Source organism: Drosophila albomicans, chromosome 3, assembly GCF_009650485.2.
Source record: "Drosophila albomicans strain 15112-1751.03 chromosome 3, ASM965048v2, whole genome shotgun sequence".
In the NCBI taxonomy this organism is placed as follows: Eukaryota; Metazoa; Arthropoda; class Insecta; order Diptera; family Drosophilidae; genus Drosophila; species Drosophila albomicans.
This window is the reverse complement of record NC_047629.2, coordinates 17,847,351-17,862,928: the sequence shown is the minus strand read 5'-3', so window position 1 is coordinate 17,862,928 and position 15,578 is coordinate 17,847,351. Positions and strand designations below refer to the sequence as shown.

Sequence of the window (15,578 nt, the reverse complement as noted above, 5' to 3'; positions counted from 1 at the left end):
AGACTTTTGCGAGAACTTAAGATTTTATTTAACTTTTTGTTAATCAATCAATCAAAGATTTCACAATTTGGAACATATCCTAAATCAATCAATTAATTTCATTGTGTGCATTTTGTGTATTTTTTACATATCCGCAAAATCAATCAATCATCATTAAATTTAACAAAACTGCAAATTACAACAAATATTGATTTAAAAATAAAAGTTATTCAATCAATCAAAATGATTCTGGAAGCAATTTACAACTTTAATTGAATTGTAACGAAAGCAAGGTTTCTAAAACAAGGCTCACTTTGTAATTTACAGTCAATCAATCAGTCATCACTAAAATAGTTGTACTATATTTGTAAACGATCACATTTCTTAACAATCATTCCAATCCGTAATATACATAGCTTTGTAATGTGCAGTCAATCAATCAGTCAGAGCATTAATCAGTAAAGTAGTTATATTTATTTGTAAACAATTACAATAATGTCACTATGTAATGTCGCTTTGTAATTTCTAGTCAATCAATCAATCAAACTATCAATCAGTTAAATATTTATAGTATATTTCTTTGTAAACAATCACTGACAATTCCTTCGCAATCATTCTTTTTCAGATTCTGTGATTCACCAACTGAAGAATTAGATTCTCGAACTCCAAAGGGACGCGGAAAGCGCGGACGCAGTGCCGGCCTCACGCCCGATCTGAGCAACTTCACTGAAACCCGAAGCTCGGTAAGTACCAAAGCCCCTACCCCCGCAACCACAAGCCTCCTTCTTGTGGAAGAGTTGCTCTAGAATAATTGAATTTACTTGCAGATTTACTTCTCACATGCCCAGGTGCACTCAAAGCTGCGCAACGGGGCAACCAAGGGACGCGGTGCGACGCGCAGTGCATCCGGTAATGCGGGCAACAGCGGCAGCTCGTCGGGCAACGGCGGTGGCGGTGGCGCCACGCCAAGCACATCGCCAACAGCATTTCTGCCACCGCGGCCGGAGAAACGCAAATCAAAGGACGAGGCGCCGTCACCGCTCAATGGCGATGGCAACGCCGATGGAGCCGGCGGCATGGTGAGCATGGTGAATGCCAGTGGCATTCCAATCTCGGCCAGCGGCGGTGGCTTGGCCACACAGCCGCAGAGCCTGCTCAATCCAGTGACCGGACTCAATGTGCAAATCAACACAAAGAAATGTAAGACTGCCTCGCCGTGCGCGATCTCACCGGTGCTGCTCGAGTGTCCCGAGCAGGACTGCAGCAAGAAGTACAAGCATGCCAATGGCCTGCGCTATCATCAGTCGCATGCGCATGGCGCCAGCGGCAGCAGCGGCGGCGGCGGTGTCAGCTCCATGGACGAGGACTCGATGCAGGCGCCCGAAGAGCCAGCGACGCCACCATCACCGCTTCCAGCAGCCGCTGCCACACAGGCAGCAACAGTTGCTGCCGCTGCGGCGGCGGCCACAGCTACTGCGGCAGCAGCAGCAACACCCATAGCAGCAACAGCAACATCGCCGCCAGCCAACAGCACAGCTGTTGCCAATGGCACAACAGCAGCCACTGCCGCAGCGGCAGCAACAGTTGCAACAGCGTCGCCAGTTGCTGTGCCCGAGCATGTTGCCGCAGCAGCAGCAACTGCAGCGACTGTGGTCAGCAGCAGTGTTCCAGACGCGTTGCCAGCGCTGCCTTTGGTTGTCTCTGCGGCGGCAGCAAATGCAGCCTCTGTGGTGACAACAAATGCAGTACAGCAGCAACAACAACAACAGCAGCAGCAACCACAGCCGCCGACACCACAACAGCAACAACAACAACCGCAACCACAGCAACAACCACAAGCATTGCTGGCGCCAGTTGTTGGCACTGCTGGCAATCAGCCCGTGGCTGGTGGCAGCATCACAGCTGGCATCTCAACACAAGCGCTATCGCAGCATCAGCAGCAACTGCTTGGTGGTCTCGTGGGCAACTGTGGCGCCGGATTGCCGGCCATGTTGTCGGAGCAACAGCAACAGGCCTTGCTGCAGCAAGGAGCATGTAAGTCTCGCAGCAATCCTTTGTCAGCAACTGTCTCTAACCGATTTCGCTATGCTTTTGTTTACAGTGAAAGCGGGCGTGCTACGCTTTGGGCCACCAGATGCAGCTGCTCTGCAGCAGCAGCAACAACAACAGCAGCAACAGCAAGGACCAGCATCACAACAGTCGCCACCTGGACAGAGTCCATTGCGACCGCCCAGCCTGACACAGGACGCACAACAAGCCCCGCCTGGCTACGCACAACAGCAGCAGCAGCAACAACAACAGCAGCAGCCGCCGCCAGGCCTCAAGAGTTCGCCAGGCTTTGGCCCTGGCTCTGTGGGCGCCAGCATTAAGCCGAAGAAGAACCGCAAGTCGCCGGGACCCGGTGACTTTGATGGCAGCGTGTCGCGCGACGATGTGCAGAGTCCAGCGTACAGTGATATATCGGATGACTCGACGCCGGTGGCCGATCAGGAGATGCTCGACAAATCGCAGCAGGGCAAGCACATCGAACTGATGGGCAAGAAGCCAAGCGAGTTGGGCGTGCCACCAGCACCAGCGCCCAATATGCCGCCATCGTTGGCGGGCTATGGCATGTATCAGTTCTATCCGGCGGCACAGCAACAGCAGCAGCAGCAACAACAACAGCCGCCGCCACCGCAGCCACAGCCGCAGTATATGGTACAGCCAGGTGGACCGGATGCTCTGCAGCAGCCGGGCAAGCCGTCACAGCAGCAACAGCAAATGCAACAGCCAGGCGCTCCGCCAGCTACCTCACAGGCACCGCAGCAGACGCATCTGCTGGCGCCGCCGCCACAGCAGCAGGCAGTTGGCCATCTCGCTGACTACAGCAACAAGAACAAGGAGCCGCCATTGGATCTGATGACAAAGCCGCCAACGCAGTCAGTTGCCCAGCAGCAACAGCAGCAGCAGCAACCGGGTCAGAATGACAACAATGGCAAGGACTCGGGACCGCCCACATCGCAGGCGGGTCAAGTGCAGCCGCCGCCGGTTAATCTCAGTGCTGTGGCTGGACCGCCACCAACTGGCTTGCCGCCTGGCATGGCTGGCCTGGCCGGGCTAGGCGGTCCAACGCCAGGCAAAGCGCTGGGACACTTCTATCCCTACAAGTAAGTTAAAGGATATAATTATAGCTTGAATTGTACTTTATTAATTTGTTATCTTGTGTCGCTGCAGCTTTATTCCGCCGGGTTATCCTTATAGTGTGGATCCAAACTTTGGTCCCGTTTCGATAGTGCCCTCGGATGAGGCTGCCAAGCTGGCTGGCCATCCTGGGCTGCCGCCCAGCTCACAGGCGCAACAACAGCAGCAATCGCAGTTGGCCGGCATCAGCATTAAGGAGGAGCGCATCAAGGAGAGTCCCAGTCCGCATGAGAACTCCAAGCATTTGCCACCACAGCAGCAGGTGAGTTGACTAACCACATACACGAATTTTCCACATTACTAAATCTGATTCGTTCCATTGCAGCTGTTGGCCAACAAGCTGATCAAGCAGGAGCCGATGATCAAGCAGGAGATCAAGCAAGAGCCCAACTCGAATCCGGGTCAGCAACAGCCGCCGCCACAGCATCAGCCACAGCAGCAGCCACAACAACCACCGCCACAGCCACAGCAACCGCATGCGCTGCATCCCAAGGATCTGCAGGCATTGGGCGCCTATCCCAGCATCTATCAGCGTCATTCCATCAGTTTGGCAGCAGCCCGCGAAGAAGAGCTGCGACGGTATGCAATGCATTTGTTTTTGAATCGAATTTGAATTTATTTATTTATGTATTTTGTTTTCTGCAGCTATTACATGTTCACGGATCAACAGCGTCGTCAGAATGCCGCAGCTGTGGCAGCGGCACAAGGTGCGCCAGGCATGCAGCCGCATCCTGGTATGCCGCAACAGCACAAGGATGAGGCCAGCTTGAGTGCGCAGCAACAGCAGCAGCAACAACAGCAGCAGGCACAGCAGATATCCATTGCACAGCAACAGCAGGTGTTGCAGCAGCATCATCAGCACATGCAGCAGCAGCAGGCGCAGCAACAACAACAGCAGGCCCAGCAGCAACAGCAGGCGGCACAGCAGCAACAACAGGCACAACAGCAACAGCAGCAACAACAACAGCAGCAGAAGCTGAAGCAGTCGCAGGCGGCCAGCGCATCGGCCAACAACAAGGCCACCAATCTGACCAAGGAGTCGCCCAAGCAGAAGGGCAACTCGGCGGACGATGATCAGCAGCAGCCGCCGAAGGTGAAGCAGGAGGGCCAGAAACCCACCATGGAAACACAGGGTCCGCCGCCACCGCCAACCTCGCAATACTTCCTGCATCCCTCGTACATCTCGCCAACGCCGTTTGGCTTCGATCCCAATCATCCCATGTACCGCAATGTGTTAATGTCGGCCGCCGGGCCGTACAACGGTGCGCCGTATCATCTGCCCATACCACGCTATCACGCGCCCGAGGATCTGTCACGCAACACGGGCACCAAGGCGCTGGACGCACTGCATCATGCGGCCAGCCAGTATTACACCACGCACAAAATACACGAGCTGAGCGAACGTGCTCTCAAATCGCCCACCAGCGCCAGCGGACCCGTTAAGGTCAGCGTCAGCAGTCCCAGCCTCGGTCCACCGCAGCCCGGCGGCGGTCCCAGCAACAGTGGACCCGGCTCGGGGCCCAATGTACTGGGCGGCAACGGTCCCAGCCAGCCGGGCTCAGCGCCTGGCGGTGCCGGGGGCGTGCCACTGAATCTGCAGCCACCACCGGGCAGCCTGGGCGGTCCACCGTCCAGCAAATCGGATATGGCTGGCCAAAAGTCGCATGGCGGGGCGCCCGGCACAGTGCTGGATGCGCATAAGCAACCGTTGCCTGGAGCGCCGCCTCTAGGCGCCGGTCCGCCTGGCAGCTCGGCTGTGGGTGTGGGTGTCGGTGGTGCTGGCAATGGAGCGCCCGGTGGCGCCGGTGCCGCGGATTCGCGTAGTCCGCCGCCACAGCGACATGTGCACACACACCATCACACACACGTAGGACTCGGCTACCCCATGTACCCGGCGCCTTATGGAGGTATGTAGAGATTTGGCTTGGGAATGATTTGAGATGATTGATGATTTCGCATGCTAATTGTGCTGTTGTTGTTGCTTGATTTTAGCTGCCGTTTTGGCCAGCCAACAGGCGGCTGCAGTAGCTGTGATAAATCCATTTCCGCCGGGACCGTCGAAATGAGAACCACTGAACGGCAGCAACGAGAAGAAGGCCTACAATGTGAAAAACAATTAGCGACGGCTCCGTGTGGATGTGAATGAGTGGATAAGGGATTAGGGATGAATCAAGTGGTTAAACATGGATAACTAATCTGATCCCTGACAACAAACAAAACAAGAAAATGCATTTGCTATTAGTGCTTGGTGTGCACACTGATATATACAAAAACATACACACACACACACGATAAACACACACACATAAAGCATATACATATAGTAAATAGATTATTTTTACAATGTTAAACAACCACAACAAGGCACCCCAACAACAACAACAACAACCACAGCAACTAGTAACAACAACAACAACAAAATGAAAGAAACGACTATTTAAATGCATAAGTATTTTTTGTATGTTTCGTTTAACGTGTTAACTATAAATGTAGAAAAGTAAGGCCTAAGTTATCACTACTATTACCACATAAAAACCAACCACAACAACAAAAAGAACATATATATATATATACATAAACATAAACGATATGATGATAATCTAGCATAACTTCAAATTAGAGATGTTTTTCCTAAGTGTATTTTGCATATACTTATAAATTTATATATAATTATATACAAGAAATATTATTATTATTATTACTATTAAACATAAAAACAATATAATTATAGTTACATATATTTATATATATATATATAGATATATATTATTATACGAGAGAGGCGTAAATCGAACATGAACAAAACGTATGAAAAAACCGTAGTGTGTTGATTTCTTGTAAAAAAACAAAAACTAAACTAAACAAACAAAACAAAAAACAAATTGATACAATGAAGAGAAACTTAATCTTAATATTGTTTAACGATTATCGATTACCAATTACATATTACCAATTACCAATTACAAACAACAACAAAAAGAAAAAACAAAAATACAGTTTACAGATTACCAATTATATAAAATGTAGATCTTACAACAAATTTAGCATTTAGCAGTGTGTATTAATTAATCCTTATCTGTGTTGCGAATGGAGCTAGCGCAATATTTGCATCTAAAAGACAAAGGGCGCGCGCCCCATTCTTTATATTCTTATGTATGTAATGTAATGTGTGTACTATTCGTATCCGTAGTTTATTGACAACAAACAAACAAAAAACATGAAAAGCAAAATCTAAAAAAAAAAACAAACAAACGAAATACATTTTCCTTTTGTGAATTTCTCGGCCGAAGATGTGCCGGCATTAATTTAAAATTTAAATGTTTCTAAGTATCAAAACCGAGTGTACTTTAAATATTTATAATTCTATAAAAAAAAAAAATAAACAAATACATGATGTATGTAAACATTATTATAATTCGAATTATGATATGTGTAATTTACATTTACTGCAGTATGTGAATGTGGGTGGTGTGTGTTGTAGTTCACTAGCCGCTTCATAGACTACACGCGTGATTTAATGGCACTTAATGTTTTATAGCCTAAGCCCCAACAAAACAAAAACAAACAACAAGAATACAAAACTACATACACGAAGAGAACACACACACAATTCTTTAGAATTTATCAATAAAAACACAAAGTATTGCATGTAAATATACCTTAAATCGAGTCTTTTTATATATACTTATATTATATACATAAATTGTAAATTAGTTTCGATTGATGTTTCACTCTTGATACAACATTTGGCATGTGGCATGCGGCATGTTATAAACACAAAAGCATCATCATATGTATGTGTGTATTAACAAGGGGAATAACCGACAGCATCTACATTGATACAATAAGCAAAAAGAAAATATATATTATATATGAAAGCTATTTTCCCCCCCCATTCTGAAGTCGGATGATGCACAATTTATCATCTCACATTTATCGCAAACAAAATGTTCGTAGTGGAATCAGTGTAGTGCAACAAAATTAACGATTAATTGACGAGGACTAAATCGCAAATGAACAGCTTAGATTATTGAATGAATAACAAAATAAAATGGTACAAGCGCAGAACTTTTTACAAAACAAAAAACAAAACATGTATTTTAAACGAAGACGAAAGAACAAAGCAAAAGCATAACTTAATGACATTCTAAACAATGAAATTGTATGTAAGCACAAGGAAATCCCGGCTACCGGAAAATGAAATCCAACAAATAACAGCCGGATAATCCCCGGCAAAATTCGGCGATGTCAGAAATTCGTATTCGAGGCGATGGCAACAAGACAACAAAACAGATAAATGGCATTCGAAACAAATTATTACAAAACAAAGGAAACACACATAATTAGTGCTAAGAAATTTCAAACTATAGTACACATATATAGATATATATATAAAAATAAATATATATATTACAAAAGAAAAAATAAGCTTTAGATGTGAATAAAAAATGTATTTAAAAAATTAAACTGAAATTTAATAAGTTCAGTGGGGGGCGGAGAGATTCAATCGTAATCGAGTAATTTACAATATTTTTGTATATAAATTGTTATTTTTATTAGTGGGTCTTTGAGCTTGTCCAAGACATGTCTTTCATTAATATCATGAGTTAATATAATACTAGAGTCTAAATATTTATATATAGTATGTACATTAAGGGCTGCCAAGTGGTATTATAAAGCTCATGTAGTCTGCAGTTGCGCCCCAATCGGCTCGATTCGTTTGGAATATGATGATCCAGGTAGTCAAGGCTATTAACCAGAGAAGGGTTCCAATCGCCGAGTATATAACATCTTATAAAAGAGAGTTCAAAGTTATAGTAAATACTGGTGAAGTTAAGGGAGAATCAGTGATTACTTACAGCGCTTTATTTGACTCTGCTCGGGATATGGAGGTTTACGGAAAGCTTCATCGAAGAACCAGCAAACATTTATGGCCCAAACGAACGGCAGGAAGGCAAAGCCAGCTAAAGTGATTAAATTTACGGTAATCAAATTGCCGTTTTGGGAACTGATTAAGCTTACTCATTAAGTAGGTGCGACATAATTGTAGTTTCCGTGGGTTTGGTGCTTTTGAGATGTCCATTTTTGTTTGCCCTTCTTCTAATTGTTTATACTCTGTGTGGGCGTCTTTACTAAGTTATTTTCACTATAATAGAGTGAAACTGGCAGAGTATTACTTTTTCTTAACTATTACTTTTTTGTTTTCATGTCCAGTCAGTTTTGTAGAGGCGGACAAACACCGATAACACTCTCGATGTTTTTGAAATATATGGAAATATCGATTTTTACGGGCATACATCGATGTATAAAAAAGAAAATAGTGATGCCAGACATTTGAAGTCAACGACAATTATGCTCATATTATTATAACGTATATAACATCGAGTTTAATTTGAGGCCACATTAAGTTGTATTTTAAAGAAAGATAATTAATTACTGTAATCTAAGCAACGCTTAGCTATTTCTTATTCCTTATGAAAATATTTGTGCAACTATATCGATAGCTGTACCCAATATTAAAGTGTGACCACATCATACAAAATACTGAAAACAGCTAGCTTTTGCACACAAAATAGCAACGCTGCACCGCGCAAAAAGTGACGCGCAACTCGCTTTCAATTTCAACGATTTGTGCAAGAAAAAACGATTTGAATAACCTGATAAAGCACTATGGCCGATACTGATAATTTGGACTCTCTGTCGAACAATGAGCTGCGGGCGCAGATGATTGCCCAAGGATTGCCAAACATACCGGTAACAGATAGCAGTCGCAAAGTATTGGTTAAACGTTTGCGTGCCTCGCTTGGCGGCAACGCTTCGCCCGCTGCGAGTCCAAAGAAACCCAGTAATCGTCGTGAGACCTTGCAGCCAGCAACTGCTGGTGTCCCTGCTTCTGTGGATAAACCAGATAGCTCCAGTGCTGCAGCATCCAAGTCACGTCGCACTATTGCTGCCGCCACTCCGAGTGAAGTCAAAGAGATCGAACGCCGTCGTCCGGCTGGGAACAAGCCAGAAGTTGTTGCCTCACAGCCAGTTGCGCCTGTGGCTAAGCCGGCGCCCATACAGTCGCGTCGCATCTCGAACACGGAACGCCGTGATGCGGTCCCTGAGCGTGTGTTGAAGAAACCCGAGATAATTGCTGAGAAGCCGTCCACACTTCCTAAGCGGCGCAGTCCTGAAAATGTCTTGGACAACTCGCTAATCATACTCGAGTCCGACGAGGAGGAGGACGAGGAGCTGGCACAAGCAGTGAAGAATGCCGAGGATCAATACAGGAATAAACAGAGAGAAGCGCTTCCAACCAAGCTGCCCACTAAGCTGCCTCCGCAGGAGCCGCAACGTCGTCAACAGATCTATGAACCGCCCAGTGTCACTGAGGTGCCACGTCCACGTGAGTTGCCCAAGCCACGTGAGGTGCCGAGACCCAGAGAGATGACTACTCAGGCGCAGCCAAGTCGGAGCCAAGCAACAGGCTTCAGTCAGGCATCGGGCTTCAATCAGGCGCCAAGTCGCAGTCAGGCGCCGCCCATTACCAACCTGACACGCAGCACCTTGGCTAGCAGCAGTACCTTGGGCAGCAGCAGCTATACTCGCTACAGCAGCTATGTGAGCCAACCACAGCCGACCACAAGTTACATATCATCGCTGTCTTCAGCTGCTGCCACTTCGGCTTATCCACGCACCTTTGCCAACGAGCTAAGCGACGACACCGCCGAGGAAGATGATAAGGACCAGTCTGGTAGCAAATCGGCACGCTTCGAGAGCGACTTTGCGCGCAAGTTGGCGAGTCTGCGTGCCGAACGCATCGGAGATCGCAGCAGTCCCTACAACAGACGCACCATTGCCACAGCCAGCAGCGGCTCCAGCTTCGAGCCGGTGGCACGTCGCTCGCTGCGTCCCGAGAATGTGTCGCTGTCGACACAGTTCCGACAATTGGGCCAGAGCATCGGACGCAAATATCCTGTGAAGACGATCTTCGTATTGATTGTGCTGATGCTGATCTATCTGGCCTATAAAATCTATTATTAACTTAATGCGTCTGTGCCATAAATAGCTAAAGAATATACTCTTGAAAGTTTGTAAACATGTTAATGTATTTTAATGTATTTAATGCCGTTCTAATTGTAAGAGTCTCAATTGATTGTAACTAGCACACACACACAACCGTATTTTGGTGAATTTTTGGTCATGTGTGTGTGCGATTTCCTTTGTACACGAGTTTAAATAAAGCGTCAAGCTACTGCTATAAAGAATTGTGTAAGGTATTCTTCGTTGTAGTTCTGTGCAGAAGAAGAAGAGAGAAGAGAAGGGAGTAGAGTAGAGTAGAGAATAGCAGCGTTGACATTTGCGCGTGCAGCAGCCGCTAATGATAGAAAAGTATTTGGAATGCGTGTACAACACTTGTCGGCATCGCTGTGACCAAATGAAGGCGCACTCGCTTACACACACACACAAAGACGCACATGGAGAGCTGGGCATGTGCATGTCCAGATGCCGATACCGATGTCGGCATTGAAACACGCATAGCTCGCAGTAGCAGCAAGAACAACAGCAAGAGCAAAAGAAATCTTTGTTTTTGCGATAAGAATTAATAAGAATTTCAGTGACTGTCCGACGACAAAGAGAGGGGTTGAAGTATGAAAAAGGAGGAGGGGGAGATAATTTTATTAAGTGGAAATCGCACTTGCGCGTAAATTTTCTTAAGGAAATTTTCGCCTTATTTAGCTTCATCAACCGGATCTCAAATGCGCGAGTACAATGGCAATAAGTTATGAAAATTGCAACAACTATAAACGAGTCAAATGTCTGGGGAGGAAGAGATAGAGAGAGAGAGGGAGGGAAGCGACTGTCGCCGATGATGAATTCCACAAATACATGGACAATGCGGCAGATTCCTTGAAAACAAAGCCAGCACACATATCGTATATATGTTGTATATATGTTTGTATAGATATCGTGCATGGTACGCGGCTAATAAATACGACGCGCATTGCGAGTTGCTCTTAATGAAATTAACTTCCAGGAATTACCTACATGGCTGCCTAACCAGGTCTGGTCTCGGTTCTGAGTCTGAGTCTGTGTCTGGGCGACTGTCTGGCTGTCTTCCTTCCAAGCTAAACAATGGAGCAGCAGCAGTTGCAGCTGCAGATGCAGTTTATGCATTTCGCCAGCCATTGGCCATGGAAATTAAATGGAAGCCTGCAAAAACGTTTCACGCGATGACTTCACACCGTAAACTCCACGCCAATAATAGAGACGTCGTCGTCGTCGTTGTCGCTGTCGCTGTCGCTGCACCCACTGGCGAATGTGGCAAATGTGGCGGGCAAACGCAACTCAAGTGTGACATTCATGGAAAACAGAGTGGAATATGATTTTATGGCCACAAATGTCAACTGTGTGCTGGACGCACAAAACACAACTCGCTGCAGCAACGCCTTTTGTCAGCATCACGTACCATGCAAAATGAAGCTTCCAAGCGTGGAGAGAGGAGGAGGAAAGGAAAAGAACTTTTCTGGGTGTGAACTGTTGTGGATGCTTTAGACTCCACTTGAGTCTCGGCTTGTCAAGCACTTCCTTGTTTGAGGCCAATTAAAGTTTTGTTCGTTTCTTTTCTTTTTGCTGTGTGCAGTGAGAAATCATTTGTATTGCAACGTTTTGGAATAATTCACGCTCAAATTGCTCTGCTCGCGAAAAATATTGCAACATTCCACAGCAAATTTTATGATTATGCGTTTCGACAGCCAGCAGCCCGCGACGACAACGACGACGACGATGGCGATGGCGACAAATGCCAGCGCCTGCCACTGCCACTGCAACTAGCAACTGTGCAACTATGCAACTAAGCAACTGCTGGCAACTGTGCAACAAGGCAGCGTGGCAACATTCGTAGGCGCACATCAAATCAAATCAAATTGTAACCGATGGCGGCCGTTGCACCAAGTCCAAGAAGTTGTTGCCGTCGTCGTCGTTGTCGTTGTCGGCCTCTTGACCATTCCGTTTGGAGTTTGAGTTTGTTTGAGCCATTCGCCATTCGCAATTCGATTGACGCGACGCTGCTCCAAATCAATAAATCACCCAGCTAATTGTTCCACTCGCTCCCCCAATGCCTCCTCGTTGCCACAGTGCCACCTTGGCCGCCTACTCGACATCGTGTGAGAATTGCAACTGCGGAAAAAAAGCCAAAAGCCAAAGCAAACTCCTTAAAGCTCACATTGCAATAGCACTCAGAAATGAAAGCCAGCAACTAGACTCTGCATCTGTTTGTATAATTTAATTTATTTGTTTGGAAAAACAAACCTGCTAAATCAACAACTTCTATTTACATTGAAATATTGAATTTGAACATATTGTGGATTTTTAATTTTATTTATTTTCATTGTGCTGTGTGGTCTTTGCTCTTAGGTTCATATTCTAATCGGTTCATATATAAAAATTCGGTATTTGTAAATCATATTATAAAAAGTGTTGTTGTAAACAATCAAACTTTAAGAACATTTGTTCTTGATTTAAAGCTTTGCATTTTTAGTTAAATTTTGCGAATTTTCCAATCTTGAAACAAGATAATCTTGAATATCAATATTGGGTAATCTTGGAAATTTTCAGAATTTTTATGTTGATTTAAGAAGGATCCATTTTGACAACAAACAATCCCAATTCTACAAATTTATAATCTTTAAATACATAAATATGTGTAAACAGTTAATGTTTAAGTCTTTAGTCTTCCTTAGTCTTAAAATTATAATGTTATAAATAACGTGTAAATAATAAATTAAGAATTTACTAAATAAACTCATAAAACAATAATTTTCACTATATAAAGATATTGTGTCTATATTTATTATATTTTATAAGCTTTATTAAATGTAGTGCTATAGGGGGAAAATAAAATAGTACAAATTATAATAATAATGATAGAGAAATTGTAATTAATTTTAAATTAATTTATTCTTAAACTTTTTTCATCAACTTTTAAGAATTTTTTTCATATTACGATAAGTTAATTTGATTTGTTATAAAACTTTTATTGCTGCTAAATTTTTATTTAAAAACATTTAAAATAAAATGATGCTGTCTTTACGTTTCTTTTTGTTAAAACGTTTTATCTCATGAGCATCAACTTATTAAATTGCTGTCTGCCATCAAAATAATCTCAAGTTGACCTATCGTGAACCCAACACATAAAAAAGAATTTGCCAAAAATATTTATATAATGGTAATTGATGCAACATTTGTTGTGACAAAAGTTGAAACGCTTGTCAGTTGGCGCGAATATCAAATTCAGCTAAGAATAAACTACAATAATTCTAAGATATGACACGTATAAATAGAAAACTCAGACATATATCACACAAAGCAATTTATTCAGCCATTTATTGTGGTATTATTTGCATAATTTAATAAGTCGAGTAAGCTGAATGGAGGTGCAATCTATTTAAATGAGTGTGTATAATGGCATTCGGTACAAGTTTTCAACATAATTAATCGTTCGGGAAGCTGTGCGTATTTATTTTCCAATATATGCAAAAGGTCAGAGGAGGCAGAGACAACGAGACATCGAGTTGAGCTAAACATTTTAATTCCATAAATAATGACAGTGCGCCTATAAACAGACACTCTTGACTCTTTTTGGCTGCCCACTTGTTAAGGTATTGGCATAAGCGTTTCTCTCGTGGCACAAACACAGAAACACATAGAAACACACAAACTCGTTGCGGAGATAATTTGAAAACGAGCATGCGAACTGCGGTGACTACTCGTTGTCAACTTGTGGACCACAGCGACCAATCAGTGTCAGCTGGAAGTGTCTCTTTTAGTGGCCTAAGTGATGAGCTAATCAAGTGACCCGCCGGCTAGCTAGCTAACTGGCTTCGCTTGATTTCCCTTCGATCGATTCGATTTCAGAACCGAAAATCACATCGTGTCTCTATTTTAATAACATTATTTATGTGCATGTATTTGTTTTTAATAGGAATCAGAAATGAGGCGAAACACAAAGTGAAAGAGTGACTAAGAGTGCAGAGCAGCTGTTGATGCCCTCAGAGGTGAAGGAGGAGATAGGGACTGGGACAGGTAGTAGATAGAGACGATTTTGTATACTTATTGTAATTTGAAATTTTTGGTGTTTTAGGTGTCAATCGCATTAGACGGAAATCAGTTTTGTTTTATTGTACAAATTTATCGCATTGGGCTCTTATTGGTTTTCGTTTTTGTTGTTATTTTGTATGTTTCTTGTTTGTCTTTAACTCTCAATAATGTGCTTGTTTATGTGTTTCTCTTTCCCGTAAATGGGGCTCGACGTCTGTCGCCGTGTGTTGATTTTATGTTAAATTAAACATTTTAAGCGACGCTTTTAAATAGCCTACGAGATAATTTGTGACTCTTGTGTGGTCTCTCGCACTACGTACGCATATGTGTGTGTGTATGTATGTGGTGTGTTTATGTCTGCGAGGCATCAAATAAATTATAAACTAATTTAAATTAAATCGAATGGCCAATGGAAATGTGAGCTGCAACGCGTTCGTTGCCTAAGTCTTTTGTTTTAGCTTCGTCTTTTTTCTTGGAACTGGTCATCGCCCTAAGTTATTGTCGCATCCTTCAGTCAGTAAAATATGAAGTTTATAATTAATTTTTATGTGCCGTCGCAATGCGTTGCAATTAGGCAACAAAGCGGCGACAAAGCGACGGCAACAAATTGCTGATGATGAGGAGCGATGCACACACAGCACATGCAAATGAAATCAAGTCATGCCTATAATCGGATTTGTTGCTACTCGTATATTAACTTGTCACAATTTCTATGTGTTGAACATAAACACAATTTGCGCTTAATCCCCTCGGCCTCAACAGCAATCGCCATCCAGGCAGCCAGCCAGTCAGGCTTTCCACTTTTATTCCTTGCCTCAACTTCATCAGCAACAGCAACAGCTTCAACAAACTGTCGCTAGTCGCTATCAATTATGACATTTTGTTGCTGTTTTGTCACTTCTGCCACTGGCACGTTTAATACCGCTGACAGCTACAGGTGAGGTGGAAAGAAAGAGAGTGGGCAGCAATTGGAGCTTCGCAGGGCTTTTTGATGTGGCTGGGCGATTGAATTTCCTAACCACAATTTGCTGCTATCATATCAGCTGGCAATCAATCAACTCTGCCAATTGTGTCGGTGAACAATTGAAATGAGGCTGTGCGATCGCCAGTTGCCAGTTGCCAGTTCTGAATGACGGCTGGCACACATGGCGCATGAGTAATTTGGCCCCGTTTTGTGGTTAACGCAATTATTGAGAATGACGGAAATGTCTGTGTGGCGGTCGCATAACAACATAAATAATCGACAGATTAATAACAATAAAAGTTGAGTGCGCTTTAAATAAATTGCAGCTACTTTAGAATTATTTATGACGCGAAATTGGCGCTGGTCAATC

The 15,578-nt window shown here is 44.1% G+C and overlaps 3 protein-coding genes across 5 annotated transcripts in view; 2 read left to right on the top strand and 1 right to left on the bottom strand.

Annotated features, from left to right (window-relative positions):
* LOC117570304 (putative uncharacterized protein DDB_G0286901) overlaps positions 1-6,824 on the top strand; it is a 104,723-nt gene extending 97,899 nt beyond the window's left edge. For 2 of the 3 annotated variants that reach the window (XM_052005251.1, XM_034251833.2), the window contains 7 exons: positions 605-722; positions 807-2,013; positions 2,081-3,125; positions 3,193-3,421; positions 3,485-3,738; positions 3,805-5,066; positions 5,152-6,824. In XM_052005251.1, coding sequence (XP_051861211.1) covers positions 605-722; positions 807-2,013; positions 2,081-3,125; positions 3,193-3,421; positions 3,485-3,738; positions 3,805-5,066; positions 5,152-5,225 — 4,189 coding nt within the window. In that variant the 3' untranslated portion in view covers positions 5,226-6,824. The remainder of the gene's footprint in view (positions 1-604; positions 723-806; positions 2,014-2,080; positions 3,126-3,192; positions 3,422-3,484; positions 3,739-3,804; positions 5,067-5,151) is intronic. The other variant, XM_052005252.1, reaches the window with a different exon arrangement.
* Positions 6,825-7,689: 865 nt separating this feature from the next.
* LOC117570576 (gamma-secretase subunit pen-2) lies at positions 7,690-8,407 on the bottom strand. Its single transcript, XM_034252318.2, has 3 exons — positions 8,182-8,407; positions 8,019-8,123; positions 7,690-7,950 (listed from the first exon to the last, which is right to left on the bottom strand). Exons 1-3 carry the CDS (start codon positions 8,240-8,242, stop codon positions 7,811-7,813), a joined length of 306 nt encoding a protein of 101 aa, XP_034108209.1. The 5' UTR covers positions 8,243-8,407; the 3' UTR covers positions 7,690-7,810.
* Positions 8,408-8,720: 313 nt separating this feature from the next.
* LOC117570765 (otefin) lies at positions 8,721-10,412 on the top strand. Its single transcript, XM_034252599.2, has one exon. It carries the CDS (start codon positions 8,830-8,832, stop codon positions 10,186-10,188), a length of 1,359 nt encoding a protein of 452 aa, XP_034108490.1. The 5' UTR covers positions 8,721-8,829; the 3' UTR covers positions 10,189-10,412.
* Positions 10,413-15,578: the final 5,166 nt, after the last annotated feature.